At 42.2% G+C, this 20,558-nt stretch overlaps 1 protein-coding gene across 1 annotated transcript; it reads right to left on the bottom strand.

Moving 5' to 3' along the window:
• Window positions 1-3,479: 3,479 nt before the first annotated feature.
• On the bottom strand, window positions 3,480-18,693 carry LOC130483355 (WD repeat and coiled-coil-containing protein-like). The gene is made up of 3 exons (XM_056856077.1): window positions 16,809-18,693; window positions 15,366-15,483; window positions 3,480-3,802 (listed from the first exon to the last, which is right to left on the bottom strand). The coding sequence occupies exons 1-3, from the start codon at window positions 18,687-18,689 to the stop codon at window positions 3,522-3,524; spliced, it is 2,280 nt and encodes a 759-aa protein (XP_056712055.1). The 5' UTR covers window positions 18,690-18,693; the 3' UTR covers window positions 3,480-3,521.
• Window positions 18,694-20,558: the final 1,865 nt, after the last annotated feature.

Below are 20,558 nucleotides of genomic sequence, written 5' to 3'. Positions count from 1 at the left end.
TGCAGCCCTGGGGGCAAGAGCGGCCGTACCGAAAGAGAGGCCCGTGCGGCAGGGAGGGGGGAGGTGGCGGCCGCTGGGGCAGCTCGCTCTCTGCCTCCCCCTCCCCTCCGGGCTGCGGGCGGCCTCAAGCGAGAAAGGCGCTGCGCGGGGCTTCCTCGTCCGGGCGAAGCGCGTCCAAAGCAATGAGAATTTCTCTCGAGCCTTTCTGAAGAGGGACTCGAGGAGCCAACAGTAGAAGCCAAGAGGCAGCGGGTGGGCTTACCGTGCAAATATCGAAATGGCAACTGCTCCCTCCGCTGCTTAAGAAACCCCCAATCCCCACAGCAGGCCAGCCAGCAGCAGCAGCACGTGGTCGCTCCTTTGTAATTCGAGTGCCTCCTGCGCAGACTTCTCCCCACAGCAGGCCTGCCAGCAACAGCGGCACGTGGTCGCTCCTACGTAACCCAAGCGCCTCCTGCGCAGACTCTCTCCCGCCCCCCGCCCCTTTCGCTACTCAGCCGGGCCCGGACATGGAAAGAGCCGCACTCAAGGGCTCAAAGAGCCGTAAATGAAGTAAATTAATTAATTTGCATCGCATTCTCAACAGGCACTTGAAAACTAAGAAGGTGGCCCACCTGTCATCAGTTGGAGCCCACGCTTTTTCCTTTACAATGGTAAAAGTAGTCCCCTGTGCAAGCACCGGGTCATTCCTGAGCCATGGGGTGACGTCACATCCCGACGTTTCCTAGGCAGACTATGCTTACAGGGTGGTTCGCCATTGCCTTCCCCAGTCATCTACACTTTACCCCCAGCAAGCTGGGTACTGATTTTACCAACCTTGGAAGGATGGAAGGCTGAGTCAACCTTGAGCCGGCTACCTAAAAACAACTTCCATCGGGATAGAACTCAGGTTGTTATAGCTTCCATTTTATGAAATGGGCTGCCTGAGATGAAGGAAGAACCATAGTCTTCAGGAGGTGCCCAATGCCATTTTATTCAACAGGGCTTTTAATGGGGTATAGTCGGTAGGAATCTTGGGGGAGGGGTTAATATGGGGTTTTATTCCACTGGTTTTAAGTTGTAATGTTTTACCTATTGACTTGTAAGCCACCTTGAGCCACAAGGAAAGGAGATATATAAATATTTTAATAAATAAAAGTTACATTCGTGTAATGATGCAGAACATTCAGTTGCAGAGTTTTCTGTGACATGTAATGCATATGCTTAAATTCTCAAGATTAACTGGAAGCTACATTAATATGCTATTTTCAGTGTGGTCTCCACTGAGACTTCTCCTGAGTTAAATTCTAAGGGCAAAACCCCCCTAGATATCTTATTATTTTGGCAATAACATTTAAATTTGTTCATTAATAGAAAAACATTTCTAGTGATGTTCTACAGTAATCTGGAAACATATACTGGGGATTCCCTACTGAAAGGAGTAGAGGCTGAATTATACCAACGAGACTTGCCGTATTGAGAGATATGCTGTCTATCCAGTGCATGCATCCAGGATGTGATGGAAAGGGTAGAAAGACTCCACAGATTATTATCTTTTCTTGTTAATCCACATGGGAACAACTGATATTGCCTGGCACAGCCCAGAATGTAGTAAAAGAGACTATGAGGCTTTGGGTAAAAAGGTGAAGGACCTGGGAGCACAGATTGTATTATTGTCAATTCTTCCTCTTGAAGGTTCTGGTATTTTCGTCAATTCTTCCTCTTGAAGGTTATGGCTTACAAAGGAAAAGTACTGCAAATAAGTGACTGGCTACGTAGATGGTGTTTTCAGGAAAGTGACTATCTTGCTGGATTTTGGAATGCTGTGAACATAGTTTATCTTGATTTCAATAAGTCTTCTGATAAGGTTCCACATAATATTCTTGTTGGCAAGTTGGTAAAATGTGGCTTAGATCCTATTACTGTTAGGTGGATCTTTATCTGGTTGAGATTGCACCCCAAGAGTGCTTGTTAATGGTTTCTCATCCTCTTGGAAAGGAGTGACAAGTGGAGTGCCTGAGGGATCTGTCCTGGGTCCTGTGTTATTCAACATCTTTATAAATGATTTGGATGAAGGAATAGAGGGGTTGCTTATTACATTTTCAGATGATACTAAACTGGAATGGGTAGCAAATACTGTAGAAAAGAGCCAGAATATAGGGTGATCATGACAAGCTGGGAAACTGGGCTAAAACTAATAAAATGAATTTCAACAGATAAATGTAAAGATCTGCATTTAGGTAGGAAAAATCAAATGAATAATTACAGGATGGGAGAAGACTTGTCTTGGCAGTAGTATGCGCAAAAAGGATTTAGGGGTCTTAGTAGACCATACACTGAACATGAGTCAGCAGTGTGATGTGGTAGGTAAAAAGGCAAATGCGATTTTGGGCTGTATCAACAGAAGTATAGTGTCCAAATCACGTGAAGTGATGGTATTGCTTTACTTTGCTTTAGTTAGACATCACCTAGAGTATTGGGTTTTGTTTGGGGCACCGCAATTTAAGAAGGATGTAGACAAGCTGGAACGTGTCCAGAGGAGGGCAACAATGGTGAGGGGTCAGGAGACCAAATCCTATGAGGAAAAGCTGAAGTCGCTCAGTATGTTTAGCCTGGAGTGGAGACGACTGAGAGGTGATATGATAACCATCTTGAAGTACTTGGAGAGCTGTCATACAGAGGATGGTGCAGAGTTTTTTCTGTTGCCCCAGAAGATCGGACAAGAACCAATGGGTTGAAGTTAAATTAAAAGAGTTTCCGGTTAAACGTTAGGAAGAATTTTCTGACAGAGCAGTTCCTCAGTGGAACAGGTTTCCTCGGGAGGTGGTGGGCTCTCCTTCTTTGGAGGTTTTTAAGCAGAGGCTAGATGGCCATCTGTCAGCAATGCTGATTCTGTGAACTTAGGCAGATCATGAGAGGAAGGGTTGCTTCGGTGTTTGGCTCTCGTGGCACTTTCTTGCATGCCCAGGGAAATGCCTATTGCCACTTTGGGGTCAGGAAACAATTTTCCTCCAGGCCAAACTGGCCACAGATCCTGAAGCATTTTTTTGTGCTGCCATCTTCTGGGCATGGAGTAGGGGGTCACTGAGGGTGTGGAGGAGAGGCAGTTGTGAATTTCCTGCATCGTGCAGGGGGTTGGACTAGATGACCCTGGTGATCCCTTCCAACCCTATGATTATAGGATTTGTTAGTAGCAAGTTTTAGCAAACCAGAAGCAAGTTTTGCTCAGTTGCAGAAAACATGCAAAACTGGCATACAAACTCTAGAAGGGTGATGGTATTTTAAATCCTTTGCCAGCTGTGATGCTCAGAAGAAAGGCAGGCTTATAAATATTTTAAATAAATAACACAACCTCTAGTTTGTACTAAGTTGCAAAATGTGTAAAAACAGTCTGACAATACTAGGGAAGATCTAGGGAACGGTCGAATGTCATACACTTGTAAAAGCACAACTCATTCAGTTTTAATTATGCACAGCCGAAAGGCTTCAGTCCTAAGGGACAACTACCAAATTGTCCTGGGTATGAACAGTTTTAGTTCAAGTTATGAATTAGGGCTGACTTGGTCGGAGGAACTGCTGGTCTCTAGACTCCTAGAAGAATGTTCTCTCAGTACTTCCAAAGAACTGGTGGACTGATCCAGACTTTGAGAAGAAAGCTTTCTGTAGCCTCCAGCAGAGTTGACAATGTCCAGGGTTTTGGAAGAATGAACGCTGTCTTCGTGAGGGTTGGCACAAGCATCTCTGATTACTATCTCCTGCAGCGTGCTGAAGGTCAACGGAATAAAGCCCTCGCTGTCTGCAGTGAGAACAATCCAGGACAAACCTGTGGGAGACATTACGTAGAGGTGATTTTCCTCCTCCTGCAGTTAACATAAAAACTGGGTTTGATTTTCCATTCACAGTATTAGGTCAGATGGGTGTTCTGGCTTCACTACCTCCTCCCAAAGTTACATTTTACAACATATGTACAGCTCGATATGGTAGAGCATGCTGATAGCTGGCCCTGAAAGCTATACCTGTTTTCCCAGCTTGTTTTGATTAACACTGCCTGTAAAGAACATAGTTTAAAATATATCTCATCATGACTTCAACTACGAGTCACAATTTTTAAAAAATCATAGTTTCAGTATAACTTAAGTTAGACCCTTATCATACGACATCTGCATGCCCTTATACCATGATTTTACTGTAAACTTCACTGTACGATTTCCCTTTTAATGCCAATAAAGGCTTTCGTATTCGTATTTTTGTGTTTTGTATTGTGATGACATATTTTATAAAATAAAAAAATACTTTAAAAAAAAGTTTTAAAAATTGTTATAAAGCTTGCACCAAAATCAAACTGAGAAGTCTTTTTGGCTGGACATACACAAGACAAGCTGAACCAACAACATGCAATCATTTTGATACTGGTACCAAGAAGAGGTCTGTCTACTAGCCAAGGTTTAGTGTGCCAGCAAATAAAAGGGAGGGGAGGAGGATAAGATGGGTACTCAGCCAAAACACTGGCTTGTATCCTGCCACTCCGCTCAGAAGAACACAGTTCACCCCTTGAAATGTTCTTCTCTGAAATCTACATTTTTTGAATTATTATTTAAACAACTATATGAAAATCAGAGAGGCAAATCTGGAAAAGAACGGGTATATTAAAAAATAAACAGGGTGTCTTGTGCCCATCACAAGATATATATACAAAGGAAGAGAGATACAGATCTTTCCGGACCTACCCTTTTTAGTAAGGAAAAAAAGACGTGAACTGGAATCCCTGCGTAAGCTATTACGTGAACGGGAGATAAGATACAGATGGGTGGGCCCGTATTTCCTAAGCGTTCAATTATCTACTGGTAGAGTCTTAATACGAACAATAGAAGAAGCACACGATTTAGAAGAAGAAATTAAAACAAAGGCTAAAGGAAAAGGTTATAGAACTGATAGATCCAGCTCACCACGGAATAAAAAGAAGAATTCCGCAACAAGTCAAGAAGAGCTGATGGATGAGGCGACAGCCTTTAAATTGAAAACACTCTGGCAAGTGGCCTAGAAATAATATCCATCAATATAAATGGTTTAAATACACCTCAAAAAAGAAACAAAACTTTTCATGCGCTCTCTAAATACAAAGCGAACATAATATGCCTGCAAGAAACACACATACAAAAAAGGTATAATTACTTACTAAACAACAAACGACTTGGTACAGTGTACACATCATCGGCATCAGAAAAGAAAAGGGGCATTGCCATATATATTAGAGATCCCACTATTAAAGTATTGGAAACTATAAAAGACACCAAAGGTAGGCAGGTAACATTGAAATTGCAATTTCCCACAGGTGAAGTAAAAATAATAACTTCTATATATGCGCCGTTGACGTCAAAAGAAAATTTTTTTACAGAACTTTTTTCATCACTGGAAGAACAATTGGAGTATGAGATCATCATTATAGGGGACATGAACGGAGTTCTGGATACCAAACTGGATAGATCAAAAAATCAAAAAAGTGGCAAGCTGCCAAAAAAGGTAAAATCAGACATGAAGCGTCTTAACCTGGTGGATATTTGGAGAGTTAAAAATCCTAAGGCCAAAGATTATACATTCTATTCGGACAGACACAGAACATTTTCAAGAATTGATATGTGTTGGGCATCGACCAATTTATTGAAAAATTTAGACTCTATTAAAATACTACCTCGGATCTTATCTGACCATAACCCAATACTAATAAAATGGCACCATCAAAAGAAGAAAACATTCAGATGGAGACTGAATGATGCATTGTTGATCAAAGAGAGGGATCTCAACACGGGCCGTGAAGAACTTAAGGAATTCCTATTGAGAAATGAAATGCAAGGAATGAGCTATGCAACGATCTGGGACTGTTCAAAGGCATATATGAGAGGCATTTATATCTCATTAGGCTCAAAAAATAAAAAGGAGCGGGGAAAACACTTGACGGATCTTCAAGCTAACCTTGCTCGATTAGAACAGACTTATCAGCGAACAAATAGCAAAAAAACACTAAAAGAGCTGAAAAAGACCAGACACGAAATTGATATACTCTATACAGACGAGATAGCAAAAAAACTAAAATTTATAAAGCAAAAACACTTCGCTCATGCAAATAAACCTGGCAAACATTTAGCAGCCATGCTCAAAACAGAAAAACAAAAAAGAATAATACAGGCGGCAAAATTGAAAGGGCAGACAACATATAAAGATGACGAAATCGCACAATGCTTTCTGGACTACTTCGAGGAGTTATATAAAGAGAAGGAGCAAAATGAACAAACGAAGTAATAAAAACCTATATTCAGCAGAATTATTTAAACCATCTTTCCAAAGAGGACATAATTGGTTTAAACCAAGAAATCGCCTTAGAAGAAGTAACACAGGCGATCAAGAAATTAAAGAGTGGAAAGACGCCAGGGCCTGATGGTTTTACGGCCTTATATTATAAATCACTTAGGGATGAAGTAGCCCCAACGTTAGTGAGAGTTATGAATGAAATACAAAAGAACAAGAAGGTGCCGGATTCTTGGAAAGAAGCATTTATAACACTCATCCCTAAAGAAGGAACGGATCGGATGTTACCCTCCTCATATAGGCCAATATCGTTGCTCAACACAGATTATAAAATATTCACTACAATACTTGCACAAAGATTGTTAGCTTATGCAGACAAGTTGATACATCCAGACCAGACTGGCTTTATACCTAAACGACATATGGCGGACAATATTAGATTTTTGATTAATGTGCGAGAACTTGTAAAACACAGAAAAGAGAAAATGGCCTTCATCTTTGTGGACGCGGAAAAAGCTTTCGATAATATTTCATGGAGCTTTATGAGACAGGTGGTCTACACTATAGGTAATGAAGGTAATTTATTCAATTGGATATCTAGCATTTATACGGATCAACAGGCGAAATTAATAATTAATGGTACCCTGACTAAAGACTTCAATATTGAAAAAGGAACTAGGCAAGGCTGTCCCTTATCACCTTTACTCTTTAACCTAACGCTAGAAGTACTGGCAAACAAAATCAGAACGAATCAAAGAATATCCGGTCTAAATGTTCAAGGCGAAGAATTTAAAATCAGAGCATATGCGGATGATGTTCTACTAACAATTTCACAACCAAAACCTAGCATCAAAGAACTTATGAAGGATATCCATGTCTATGGACAACTGGCAGGCTATAAAATCAACAAGGCTAAAACAAAAATTTTCTTAGAGCATTTATCTAAAGAAGAAGAATTGGAAATAACAAATATCTCAGGATTCACAAACTCTACTAAACCAATAAAGTATCTGGGAATAAATTTTCCAAAAAAATCTCAAGACCTATATAATTATAATTATCAAACGAGTTGGAATAAGATTGAATGCGATCTCCAAAATTGGATTAAATTAAAAATTTCCTGGCTGGGCAGAATATCCCTAATTAAAATGAATATACTCCCGAGATTTAACTTTCTATTTCAAACCATCCCCATAAAGATTTCTGAAAAGGCACTAAAATCATGGCAACGACAAATTAATAGATTTGTCTGGGATAAAAAACGTCCTCGAATAAAATTTAAAATTATGACGGACGCAAAGAAAAGAGGAGGTTTGTCTCTTCCAAATCTAAAGATTTACCATCAAGCAGCAACTTTGGTGTGGGTTAAAGATTGGATTTTGCAAAATAACGAAAGAACCACCAAATTAGAATTAGCAAGCTTACAGGGTGGAGTACATCAATTACTATGGGGAAAGGACTGGAAGAAGAGACTAAAAGAAATGAAAGGCCATCCCATTGTAGAAAATATGGTGGAGGTGTGGCGAAAACTAAAACCCAGATTAAGTTTTGAAAAATCACTGCTGATGGCACCATTTAATGCTTATGGGTCAATAACTGAGAGGAAAACATACGGGACATTACAATACCAGGACTTGATAAAAACAGATGGATCTGTTAAGACAATAACTGAACTACAAACTGATTACCCGCGGATGTCTTGGCTGGTATACTACCAACTAACCTCAAGATTTAAAGAGGATTGCTGGACCCGAGGAATCTTGCAAGGTAAAACAGACTTTGAACAGCTGATAAGGAAGTCGACAGATCACTTATTAGGCAAAATTTATCGCTTACTGCTGATATATGATACAGAAGACGAACAAATAAAATCATGCCAAATTAAGTGGATGGAAAACCTTGATGAGATTATAACTACGGATGAATGGGAACAGCTATTCCGGGGAAATCTCAAATTTACTCTCAGCCAAGGAATTCAAGAAAACTGGCTCAAAATGCTACATAGATGGTACATTACACCGAGTGATATTCAAAATATGAACAGTTCAGCATCCGGTTTGTGCTGGAAATGCGGGAAAGCAAAAGGCACTTTCTATCACTGTTGGTGGACGTGCACATTAATTCAAAAATATTGGAAAAAGATTCATAAGGATATAGAAATTATAATTGGTCAACCTATTGTATATGATCCTAAATTTTTTCTTTTAAGCAAAGTACCAGACAAATACAGCAAAGATCATCAGATTATATTAAAATATCTAACAACGGCGGCAAGAATAGTTCTAGCATCAATGTGGAAAACAGAAAAAATACCGAAAATCAAACTTTGGATCGACAAAGCATATGAATTTATAACAATGGCACATCTAACAGAGCTACTACAGTCAGACACTCAAAAATCAAACAAAGACAAATGGCAAATTTTCTATGAATATATTAAAAATAAAAAATAAAAAAAATCCTTTATTATGAAAATAAAGCTTATGATTATATATAACCTATCAAAAAAAGAGAATATCTAACAGAAGTACTTCAACCACATATCCAAAACTTGAATAAAGATAAACAATCAATTTTTTTTCTTTCTTTTTTTAAGGAATTTATTAAGATTAGAAAACAGTAATAGATTCTTTTAAATGTTATGAAAATGTTGTCGAAGGCTTTCACGGTCAGAGTTCATTGGTTCTTGTAGGTTATCCGGGCTGTGTAACCGTGGTCTTGGAATTTTCTTTCCTGACGTTTCGCCAGCAACTGTGGCAGGCATCTTCAGAGTAGTAACACTGAAGGACAGTGTCTCTCAGTGTCAAGGGTGTAGGAAGAGTAATATATAGTCAGAAAGGGGTTGGGCTTGAGCTGAGTATTGTCCTGCAAAAGTATTGTCCTGTAAGTATCAAGATAATGTGCTAATGAGGGTATGGTATGTTAATATGGAACCATTGTATCCTGAAGTGATCTGTTAATGTGTGTAATCCAAAGCTAATCTGTATGGCTATTGTTGAATGTTGTCTTTGCCTGGAGGTTTTTCAGGGCAGGAAGCCAAGCCTTATTCATTCTTAAACTCTCCTCTTTTCTGTTAAAGTTGTGCTGATGTTTATGAATTTCAATGGCTTCTCTGTGCAATCTGACAAAATAGTTGGTAGAATTGTCCAGTCTTTCAGTGTCTTGGAATAAGACACAAACAGGACACAGGGTCTTATTCCAAGACACTGAAAGACTGGACAATTCTACCAACTATTTTGTCAGATTGCACAGAGAAGCCATTGAAATTCATAAACATCAGCACAACTTTAACAGAAAAGAGGAGAGTTTAAGAATGAATAAGGCTTGGCTTCCTGCCCTGAAAAACCTCCAGGCAAAGACAACATTCAACAATAGCCATACAGATTAGCTTTGGATTACACACATTAACAGATCACTTCAGGATACAATGGTTCCATATTAACATACCATACCCTCATTAGCACATTATCTTGATACTTACAGGACAATACTTTTGCAGGACAATACTCAGCTCAAGCCCAACCCCTTTCTGACTATATATTACTCTTCCTACACCCTTGACACTGAGAGACACTGTCCTTCAGTGTTACTACTCTGAAGATGCCTGCCACAGTTGCTGGCGAAACGTCAGGAAAGAAAATTCCAAGACCACGGTTACACAGCCCGGTTATGAAAATGATTTTGGTGATTAAATACAATATGTTAAAAAATGATGACTAAGCAAACTATGTTAGGGGTTAACAAACGTATTTTCTTTACACCTCCCTTACCCTTTTTCCTTTCCTGTATCCCCAGATAATTCTAAAAATTAATAAAAATATCTAAAAAAAAACAAAAACAAGATGAGCAAAACTAATTCACCCACAGATGAAGCTGGGGTTTCTACATTCTTCGCTGACTCCCCAGTTACGCAGAATAACATTTAACTTTCTCAGTGTACCAAAAAAGAACACTTCTTTCTAAGGGCATAATGAAGACTAAGCAAGCCTCAAGATGTACAAAACAGTGAGAGCAGAATCCATTAGACGGGATTAGGGATAGAGAGATGGGGAAATTGGCCTGCTCAAATTCCTAAATATAGTTTTGCAGCAGCTAGGATGGTTATTGCTAAATCTTGGAAGCTTGTAAATAGACCTTTAATTAAGGACTGGAGGGAAAAACTATGGTTATATGTGCGGATGGCTAAATTAACAGATTCCCTGAAGGGGAAGGATATGGAAGATTTTAAAAATATGTGGTCCAAAGCATTCGCATATTGGGATAAACTGGCAAAAATGAATTTTTTGTGTATAGTGAACAAGCTATAGAATCAATTTTGTAATTTTACTTAAGCTAATTGATTTATTAACAAACTGTTTAGACACTTCTCCGGAATTTCAACACGGTGGTGGGAGGGCTTAAGGGTACACTGGTGGAGGGAGGTGGGAACATAATGGATAAGATAATGGTAATAAGAATGTATTAATTGTATGTTTGGCTAGTCTTTTGAATTTTTTCATAGATATATTATTCTTATTATATAGCTGTCTATATTGATATATATTTTTGTTTGTATTTTGTATTGTTTAAAAATTTATTAAAAATCTATATATATAAAAAAAGTTCCTAAAAGCTTACAGAATTGTGAAGGGGGGATATCTAGATAGGGACCAATTTCCAAATTATGACCGTCCCCACCCAAATTCCCCCCAGGCCTCCCGCTTGTTCATTGTCTTCTTAAACAGAACAAATATTTCACGAAAGGATATTATTGATAACTAGGAAAGGGCTCACAAAATGGCGGGAACACGTGGCCCTAAAGGATTGCAGCCAAGTGGAATTCTGCCCCCATCTTTCTTTCCCATGGCCCTTGTTTCTTCCTCCTTCCCATCCACCTCCATCTGCTGCCTCAGGTGAACTCTTAGCTCAGGGCTGATTCTCTCACCTTGTTCAGCTGCAGCCCATCACTGAGAGGTGTAGGGAAATGTGGTCTAAAGTAAGCTGTGGCATAACAAACAAGCGTTGGGGTTTTTGTTGTTGACCAGATGCCTTTGAGATTGTGACCCTGTATCGTGTCCTACGATGTCACTCGTGTTTCTAGTCATCAAATGCGCTTGTTGTTTCTCATCTCTCCATGCCAGCATTACTTAGCCTTTTACTGCAGTTGTGGTTGCTCAACTCTCAAATCCACCTTAAGTAAGAGTGGGGATCGGTGCAATAGCTGCTGACATAGGCCATCAACGCATGGCTCGGTTCTCATTTGTTTGTCCCTGTTCAGTCTCACACTTTTTGATCCTGCATTCTAAAAATAGAATGCATGGGTGAAGGTGTGACGGTAGGAGCCACAGCTGCTCTGCGCTCTTCTACCCCGCCACCCTCCGGCCTGGAAGGGTGGAGGCGAGGGGAAGGCAGTGGCGGCTGGAGGTGGCAGCGACTGGAAGGAACCGCCGCAGAGAGAGAGGCGCATGGGGTCCGGGGGCCAAAAAGTGCTGCCCCTGTTGCAGCAGCCGGGGCCGGGCAGTGGTTTCCCCGATGCAGAGTCTCCCGGCGGGGAGCTGACCCTGGCGCTGAAACGCACGGACAAGCACTTGCGGCTGTTGCGAGGCTTAAGTGTAAATTGGAAAAAAACAGGAACAGGAAAACCTGGGGAAGTTACGGAAGGAGGTGGGTTAATCCCGCAGGCGGCAGATGAGCATGCATGTAGACTGGGAAGATTCGCTACATTCGCAAGAGAACCGCAGGACTAAACGGCCATGCGTTTTTGGCCACAGTCAACAGTGATAGTTCCCTAAAGTATTTGAAAGCAATATTTCCCCCAGGCAAAACACAGAAGAAGACGGCTTTGGGGCTCCTACCCAGCTGAAAGCCTTCCCAAACACGCTGTGGCGTTCTTTCCCTCTTGGCTTTCCAACAGTCTCTTTTTCATCCATAATGACAATACATTTAAAGAAAAGCAGGCAGGCACCTGGGCCGCTATTCTACGCCAATAACAAGCGTGAACAGCTTCCTTGGATCCGCTCCGAGTTTTAATGGAGACCTGCTTCTATTTGTTAACAGGGATAAAACGGATAGGCTTGCTTCCTGCAGTGGCCCTGTTAGCATCTCAAAAGACACAAAAACTATTACTGGGTTAGAGGGGTAGGCAGCTATTCGCAGTCAGGCAATACTCATATTTTACAGCAACAAGGTAGCCGTCGTTGGTGGGTTGCAAGTAATTTCAGAGACTGCGAGGAATGCAGTTCTTACCAGCGATTCCATTTACTGGTTATGTAACGCTACGTCGCAAGTGACAGCATGAGAAGATTTTAGCTTAAGATCATGTGAACCTTTAATCTTTTTTGCTTAATGCTTTATTTGAACTTGAGTTGAGGGCAGCACCATGCAGGGCTTTCTAAATCTCTCTTCTGGGCACCGTAACAGCAATCCTGTGAATCTAACACACTGTCAGTGTGTTAACACGCCACAATAAATTCATCCAAGCAAGTTGCATTTTAAAGCAATATGCTTTCTTAATTTAAAAACAAGGAATAATTCTGCAGCTAACTGTTTGTAGCGTTAATAATAACAGCCTATTTGAAAATCATTTAAGGCATTTGTGAGTTAGCTGACAAGTAATGAAGGACAATGGACTTTAAACCAGTGGAAGTTACTTAAATTGCAGTGCAATCCTAAGGACAGTTACTCCAGTCTAAGCCCATTCATTTCAATGGGTTTAGACTGAAGTTAACTCTGCATAGGACTGTGCTCACGCACTCTAAACCTTTCTGTACTTTAGTGTGTAAATATGAAGATTGTTAAATTAGTAATTAACATTAGAAACTTGTAGTCTTAGTTTAACTGATGAAGAAATCTGTATGTATTATACTGAAGCTCGGACACAGATACAGATATATCTTTTTTTACTTCCCCCCCTTTTTCTTCTTTCTGTACCCCATCATATTAAAAAAAAAAAAAAGGATTGTGCTGTTGTTGTACTTGGTTTCTGCTGTTGGGCACCATATACCTATGGGCTGTTCTTGCAATGTGAAAAAACCACCTACCTTAATCAAGAGAACCAAGGGAGTAGCTGAAGTTTGTGGGCATAAGACACCCCCACACACAAACACATGTACCCCACTCCCCAGTGCACAAGCTTGCAACCAAGTTGCCCTGTGAGAAACCCTGTGGCTGGAAACCGGAGCAGCAGATCTGCTTTTGCTTTAAGTCAATTGGGAAGACTGCATACTATTATATATCTGCACTACATAACAAGATCATCCCCTTTGCATTAATTAACCTCGAGTGACACACAAATTAACCTACTTACTTCCATACCCATGGTAACAAAAATACAAATTAGGATCCCTACTTTATGCACAAGTATGTGGAACAAAGTAGAGGATTTTTTTTTTTTTTTTACGGGTTCACCATTCCTCCACTGCTCTTATTTTGAGGGCAGATTGACACACGGCACCTCCTGCACACATTAATACTGAAAAGCCGTTATCTATGACAACACTCCAAATGGCCGCCATAACATTTCAAAGAATCTTGCCCCATGTGCCAGGGGATTCCCAGGCAGTACCTCTTTGCCGGTGCAGCTTCTGCCTAGCCAAACTTTGCCAATATGCTGCCTCTGCATGCACACGGGCTACCGTATTGAACAAGAGCCTTTTATTATTATGGTACGAGGGTGGGGTGCTCTCACAAATGAGGTCTTCTCAGTTGCATTTCACGCAGATGTCATATAAATCGGCGCAAAGGAGTGTGCTAAGCATAATTGGTAATAAGTGATCTCATTCATGCCTCTACATAAGGAAAATTTCATCTACCTGCAAAATGGCCACAATAGCCTGAGTCCTCAATGTGCACTGATATTCCACAGATGACATTTGAACCTCAGCACATCTAATCCAAGCTCATGGCAACAGCCTTGGACAATAACAGCAAAGGTTCTATGTTTTCTAAAAAATAGTGCATTAAAGTACTGTTTAACGCATTCCTTAACATGCATGGCAATTGGGACAAATTCCTGTAGGCCAGTGTAAATGTCTTTATGTACATGTAATTGTTTCAAGAAGAGTTGGTTATTATACCCCGCTTTTCACTACCTTAAGGAATCTCAAAGTGGCTTACAATCACAATCCTTTCCTCTCCCCACAACAGGCACCTTGTGAGGTAGGTGGGGCTGAGAGAGTTCTGAGAGAGCTGTGACTAGCCCAAGGTCACCCAGCAGGCTTCATGCAGAGCAGGGAAGCAAACCCGGTTCTCCAGATTAGAGTCAGCTGCTCTTAACCACTACACTTCACTGACTCTAGTGCTTTAATATCCGCTTGAGAAACCCCAAAAGGTGGTGCATACAAGTTTGCAGAAAAAATACATATGATATGAACAAACAGGGCAATCCTAAAGCAGAGTTTGAAGTCAATGGACTTAGAAGGATGTAACTCCTGAGGATGACAAGGAAAGTCCTGCCACCTGCTAACGATGAACATCAGCTTTGGTAAACTAGGCTCAAGATGCATAATCTCCGGCAGATATTAAATTGAACAAATAGCAAGAGGTGTAAAGCATGTCAAATGGGAAACCAGATTTATTCTGATTTTATCAATCGCTGATATTTATGGGGCTGGATTTTATTGTTATACGAGTGGTTTCAATGCATTTTCTTTCATTTAATATGTTTTTGATTTTGTTGTAAGCCACTCTGAGCCTGGCTCTGCCAGGGAGAGAGGGATATAAGAATGATAAATAAATACATCTGGAATTGGATCAGGATGCCCTTCACTGTTGACAGCTGGTCCACAGAGCAATGGCCCTTGAAACTATAAAGGGCCATTATTTTCAGTGGGAAGATCTGGCCCCTAAACTCCACTGAAACAGCAGACTGAAACTTAATGAGCCCAATATGCTATATTTTTCTCAGAAGCACAGAATCTACCTAAAACAAAACCCTGATTTCTGGCACCTTCACTCATCTTAAGCAAAAATATAAAAGAAATATCTGAATTTGGAAATAGATCAGTTGTAAAACACAAAATAATTTTTTTGGCATGGACACAACAGCCTGCTTTTCAGACTGCTCCAGTATTTTAATTACCACACCCATGATTCCAGGCACTTACCATGCTGCATTTCAACAAGACACAGGTTGAAAATCTGCTGAACTATATTTAGACGAAGTTTGCCATCACAGAGGATAACAGCTCGCTTTTCAAGTGTCACAGTTCCAGAGGACTCCTTCTGTAAATAAAAGATAAATGTTTTAGGGCTGGTGTGTTAATTAGTTTTACTTCAATCTGTTCTGATGCATCCAGATCCAGCAAGGCTGATCTGCATGTTAATCATCTTCTTGGATGACAGTTGTGCAAAGTTAAAAAAAAACAAAACGATATATAAAAACAGCAGAGCAGCATCCGTGAAGATCGTCGTGAGACTAGATCTACATGGGCTACCAAACAATCAGCGCAGTCAGCTCAAACTGCTAACTATACGCCCAGGCTGGGAGAGAATGGACTGGATACCAGCTGCCTCTGTTCTCCTGCCTTCAAGAGGCAACTGGTGCAGACAAAGCTAATACTGCCTATCATCCATTGAACTGGAGCATGCAGTCTGTTGCTTTGTGCAGGGATCAGAAGACCAGGACAATGGATATGGTATGGTCTAGAGAGGACTGAATTATTATTAGGTGTCGTGGTTAAGAGCGGAGGTTTGGAGCGGTGAACTCTGAACTGGAGAACCAGGTTTGATTCCCCACTCCTCCACATGAGTGGCGGAGGCTAATCTGGTGAATTGGATTTGTTTCCCCACTCCTACACATAAAGCCAGCTGGGTGATCTTGGGCAAGTTACAGCTCTGTTAGAGCTCTCTCAGCCTTACCTGTCTGTTGTGGGGAGGGGAAGGTGATTGTAAGCCGTTTTGAGTCTCCCTTAAGTGGTAGAGAAAGTCGGCATATAAAAGCCAACTCTTCTTCTTCTACTTATATCTGGTAATTGGGACTTTCAGACGTTGTCATGTACCTAGCCTTCTTGTCTACACAGCTGGATTCTGAAAAGGCATAATCTTTGAAAGAGGATTAAGGCAGATTGATGGGGGTGCATTGGTGGCTATTGGCCAAGGTTACTAAAAGGAACCTCCACATTTTAACCAAGGTAGCCAAAGTAACTTAAAGGAACATCCACATAACCAAGCAGTAAATCTCTGGATACCAGAGTAAGCAGCATTAGGGGAAGGCCTTGGCCTCTATGCTATTTGTTTGGCCCTCTGGGACAACTAGTTGGCAACTGGTTGAAACAGGTTGCTAGACTAGATGGACCACTGGCCTCATCCAGCAGGACTCCTCTTATGTTCACTCCCAATGAAAAATTCCCAGTCAACTGAATGCTTGTCTGGTATCCCTAAGGCTTACACAGCCTGTTTTAAATGGTTTTCCTTCCCTTCCTCTGTGGCAGGCCAACCTTCTACACAAAAGCTAAACTTCCTCCAAAGAACGGAGGCACCATTACTAGCATTTTAAATGTAGCTATAACTGTAAAGTATGTAATCACAGCCTTTTGTTTGAAAGTTACCTGGCAAGTGATATTGACGAAAGAGGGTTCACGAGAAGATGGGTATCCTGGCAGAGATTTTTTCCCAGATTTCAGAAGCTCAGTTAGTTCAAAAAGCTGATGCTGCAACTCTGTAAAGCTGCTACACAGTCTTTCGAGATTTTTAGGTAAGTAACTGGCTTCCTTTTCACCTCGCAAGACATCATTTGAGGCATTTAATGTTTCAGGAGATCTCTGCACTTGCTTGTTTGGGGAAGCTGGTAAGTCCGTCGATGACTGAATCCCTTGAAGAACCATGGAACGATTTGTTGGTTCAGTATCCAAAGTTTCTAGGATTTGGGGGAAATCCTTGGAAACGTTCTTTCCCTTTAAGTCAACTGCACTCATCAACAGGTTTTGTTCATTAGCAGGACTCTTAATTTCTTCAATGAGTTTTGTTTTACTTCTAGGAGAGTGAATTACTGTGCAGCCCGGGAGGAGCAATCCGTCACTTAGAGGCTGAGCGTCTGAATGCATTTCAAGGACCTCTCTTTTCACAGACAGGCTTACAGAACCAACTAGAGCGGAACTGGAAAGTGCAGAGGAACCCTCTTTGCAGATGATTTCTTTGATCATCAAACGAAGAAGGTACTTGTCTGATCGTGAGGATGGAAGAAAAGCGGGATCTGTTAATTTCTGTTTCCCAACCAGTATCAGTAACAGTTTCTCTGTGAGGAAACACAATCCCTTTGGCCTCTCGCTTTTCTCAAGTTGAATTTGTTGAATGTTTGGTAAGTGGGATGAAGTTAACGAGTAAACCAAAATTATATTGCAAGTGTTGGACGCAATGGCCACACTCTGATTTTTATGGTCAAAGGTCATTATGTCCGGGACCAAAATACCCGGGATGCTGACTCTTCTGGTAGCTGTCACCTTTTTTTCAAAAGTCACCAAGATCAGGTGTGAAGCATCTTGGCCACTTCCTGTCAGGTAGTCCTTTGCTCTTAGATGAATGAGAGGAGTGTTGTCTGATCGTGGTTTGCTTGGAAGAATATGGGTCAGATCTACAGGTGAAGATGCGCCTGTTCCAACAGGTACAGACTGTTCTTGGTCCAGTAACTTCTTCCCAGCATCCATAGAGAACTCTTCTTCACAGCTCAGTGAGGTAGTTTGTGAAGGAACGGAGTTAGAGACAGCATCAGCTGGGATTTCAAAAGCCATCCCCGCATTCAAGCTACATATCTTATCTAGAGGAAGTTCGGTAGCAACAGCCACTTGGGAATTTAAAGTGGCTTCAACTGCACAGATGTAACCCCCGACATCAAATATTGGGCAAAAAGAACATGCATTCAAAGTTTTCTGACCGTCGTCCCAAATATAGGAATGGAGGGCACTGCCGATTCCAATTACCAAGCGGTTGCCTTCTTCAGTCCAGCAAGCACAGTGGACGAGCCCAGTGCCTTTGATGTCAGCTTTGATCCTGGAATTGTTGAGGCGAACCGTGTGCAGGACCGAAGCGTCCCGTGTGGTTAGCACAGCCAAGATTTCTCTTTTGGGGTGCCATATGCAGCCCTGGGGGAGTATGGGAAACAGCTCGCCAATTTCACTGATTTGATAAACCATAAGCTTATTTCTTTCTAAAGCGCTGTAGCAGAGTTGCCACATGGTTATGTGTTTTTTATGCTGAATGGCAAGAAGCGCAGGGACGTCTTCAGTGCATGATGGACCCCAGTAGAGTCCGTGGACGTGTTCAAACTGACCCACCACATTGGAGCTGCCGAATTCAGGTTCCCCGTTACGTAGATAGAAAGAAGTCAGTATCACTTGCTTTCCATCCGTCCACGCAATGCCATGCATAGGATGTATGGCCTGGTATAGGGCATTGAGGCCAGTTCGCAGTAGCTTTCCTTTCCCCAGCTCCATTTTTTTGTTTTGTTTTTAAATTGTGGTGGAAGAAATCTGTAAAAGAGAACAAAAATTCATTGTTCTACATAACGTTTTCTGATTGGCCTTTGGAGAGGTGTATTTGTACACAGTATCAAGATTAAGCAAAAGTGGATCATATATTGTTGGATAAACAAGTGTCCATGGTAACATGGTCAGCGTTTTTTCCCCTACGCCAGGCTCGCCAACTTGCTCCCTATTTGTCTGGGTTAGACCTCACCACATCGATCTATGCAACGGTCACCTCCAGACTGGACTACTGCAATTTGCTATACGTAGGGCTACCCTTGAATACACTTTGGAAGCTGCAAGTGGTTCTTAATGTGGTTGCCAGGCTGCTGAGCACACAAACAAGACTGCAGCAGCATTGTCCTGCCTGTGTTCCAAAGCTCCTAATATAATATGCATGTTTCTCTGATACTGTAGAAAAGAGCAAGAGTCCAGTGGCACCTTAAAGACTTCACAAAATTTCTGGTAAGGTATGAGCTTTCGTGAGCCACTGCTCACTTCTTCGGATACAGCCAAGACATTCTAGCTGTATCTTGCTGTTTTTTACTGCTAGTGACAGACCAACACGGCTACTCATCGTGATCTACCTCTGATCCTAGAGAACAGGTATGCATCATGACTAGTATCCATTTTGACTAGTAGGCATGAATATAACCAGGTGCCTCTAGGAAGTCCACAAATGAGACATCTGCAGCAGCATTATCCTGCCTGTGTTCCAAAGCACCCAATATAATAGGCATGCTCATCTGATCCTGGAGAGAATAGGTGTGCATCATGACTAGTTTCCATTTTGACTAGCAGCCATAGATAGCCCTCTCCTCCATGAACATGTCCACTCCCCTCTTAAAGCTTTCCAAGTTGCCTACCATCACATCCTGGGGCAGGGAGTTCCACAATTCAACGATGCGTTGTATGAAGAAATACTTCTTTCGATCTGTTTTGAATCTCTCACCCTCCAGCTTCAGCAGATGACCCCACGATCTAGCATTAGGAGAGAGGGAGGGGGAAAAAAGCTTCTCCCTGCCCACTCTCTCCACACCATGCATAATTCTCACACCCACTCCCTGCATTCCACCCAAGCACCAAGAGCCTTGCAAGTGTTGGCCCCACAGCTCGTTCCCCGCAAGGCTGTTCGGTACCGGCACGCCTCGCTCGCGGCATGCTCAGTGCCCAGGGGGGCGTGGCTTGGTTCTCCCCATCGAATCTGGGCTCCAGCTGTCATGAAAAAGGGCTCCGGACTCGGCAGGAAGCCGGTCGATGTTTAGTTTTAAAGGCAGGCGCGGGAAGGCGGTGGCTCGGGCGGGCAAATATTCTCCCCTTTCCGCTTTAGTTACGGCCGCAGTTCTTTAGGGGCCCGGCCGCGCCAAATATCCCGGCGAACCATCACCCTCCCCCCCTTCTTCGAGTTCCTCAGAGCTGTGGCCCCGCCTTCCAGTCACCGCTGCCTTTTTGCTCTACCGGCGCCCGCCCACCCGGCTTTTCCCCTCACACACACTTCCCCCTCATGCCCTCCACCTCAACAGAGACGCGATCCGCTGACCAGCACGACATCGGCCTCTTCTTGAGCCCGCCGGGTGCTCGGTCCATTGGTTTGAGGAAGAGGCGACGGAGCTGCCCCGGTACCATGCCCTGCGCCGGGCGGCCGCAGGGGGCGCTGGACCTCGGAGGCCTTCCTTCCAATGCTGTCGTCGATGGTATCCGACGGAAAGGAGCGGGGTCAAGAAGCGCCCGGTGTCTTTTTTTTCCTATGGTCTGTCGTCATCGGCGCTCTACCTAACTATTGGTCTCTATGATTTAACAAACGCCCCTTGCGGCAAAGAGGGGGGAAAAAAGCCTCAC

This window comes from Euleptes europaea, chromosome 10, assembly GCF_029931775.1.
Source record: "Euleptes europaea isolate rEulEur1 chromosome 10, rEulEur1.hap1, whole genome shotgun sequence".
NCBI lineage: Eukaryota > Metazoa > Chordata > Lepidosauria > Squamata > Sphaerodactylidae > Euleptes > Euleptes europaea.
Note: the sequence above shows the minus strand (reverse complement) of the source record. Positions and strands in the feature narration are given on the sequence as shown.

Coding starts and splice junctions, on each gene's coding strand:
- LOC130483355 (XM_056856077.1), bottom strand. CDS start 18,689: ATGGAGCTGGGGAAAGGAAAGCTACTGCGAACTGGCCTCAATGCCCTA. Junction 15,484..16,808: donor TCGTCAATATCACTTGCCAG/GTAACTTTCAAA, acceptor TTTTATTTACAG/AAGGAGTCCTCTGGAACTGT. Junction 3,803..15,365: donor TCTTGTTGAAATGCAGCATG/GTAAGTGCCTGG, acceptor TGTCTCCCACAG/GTTTGTCCTGGATTGTTCTC.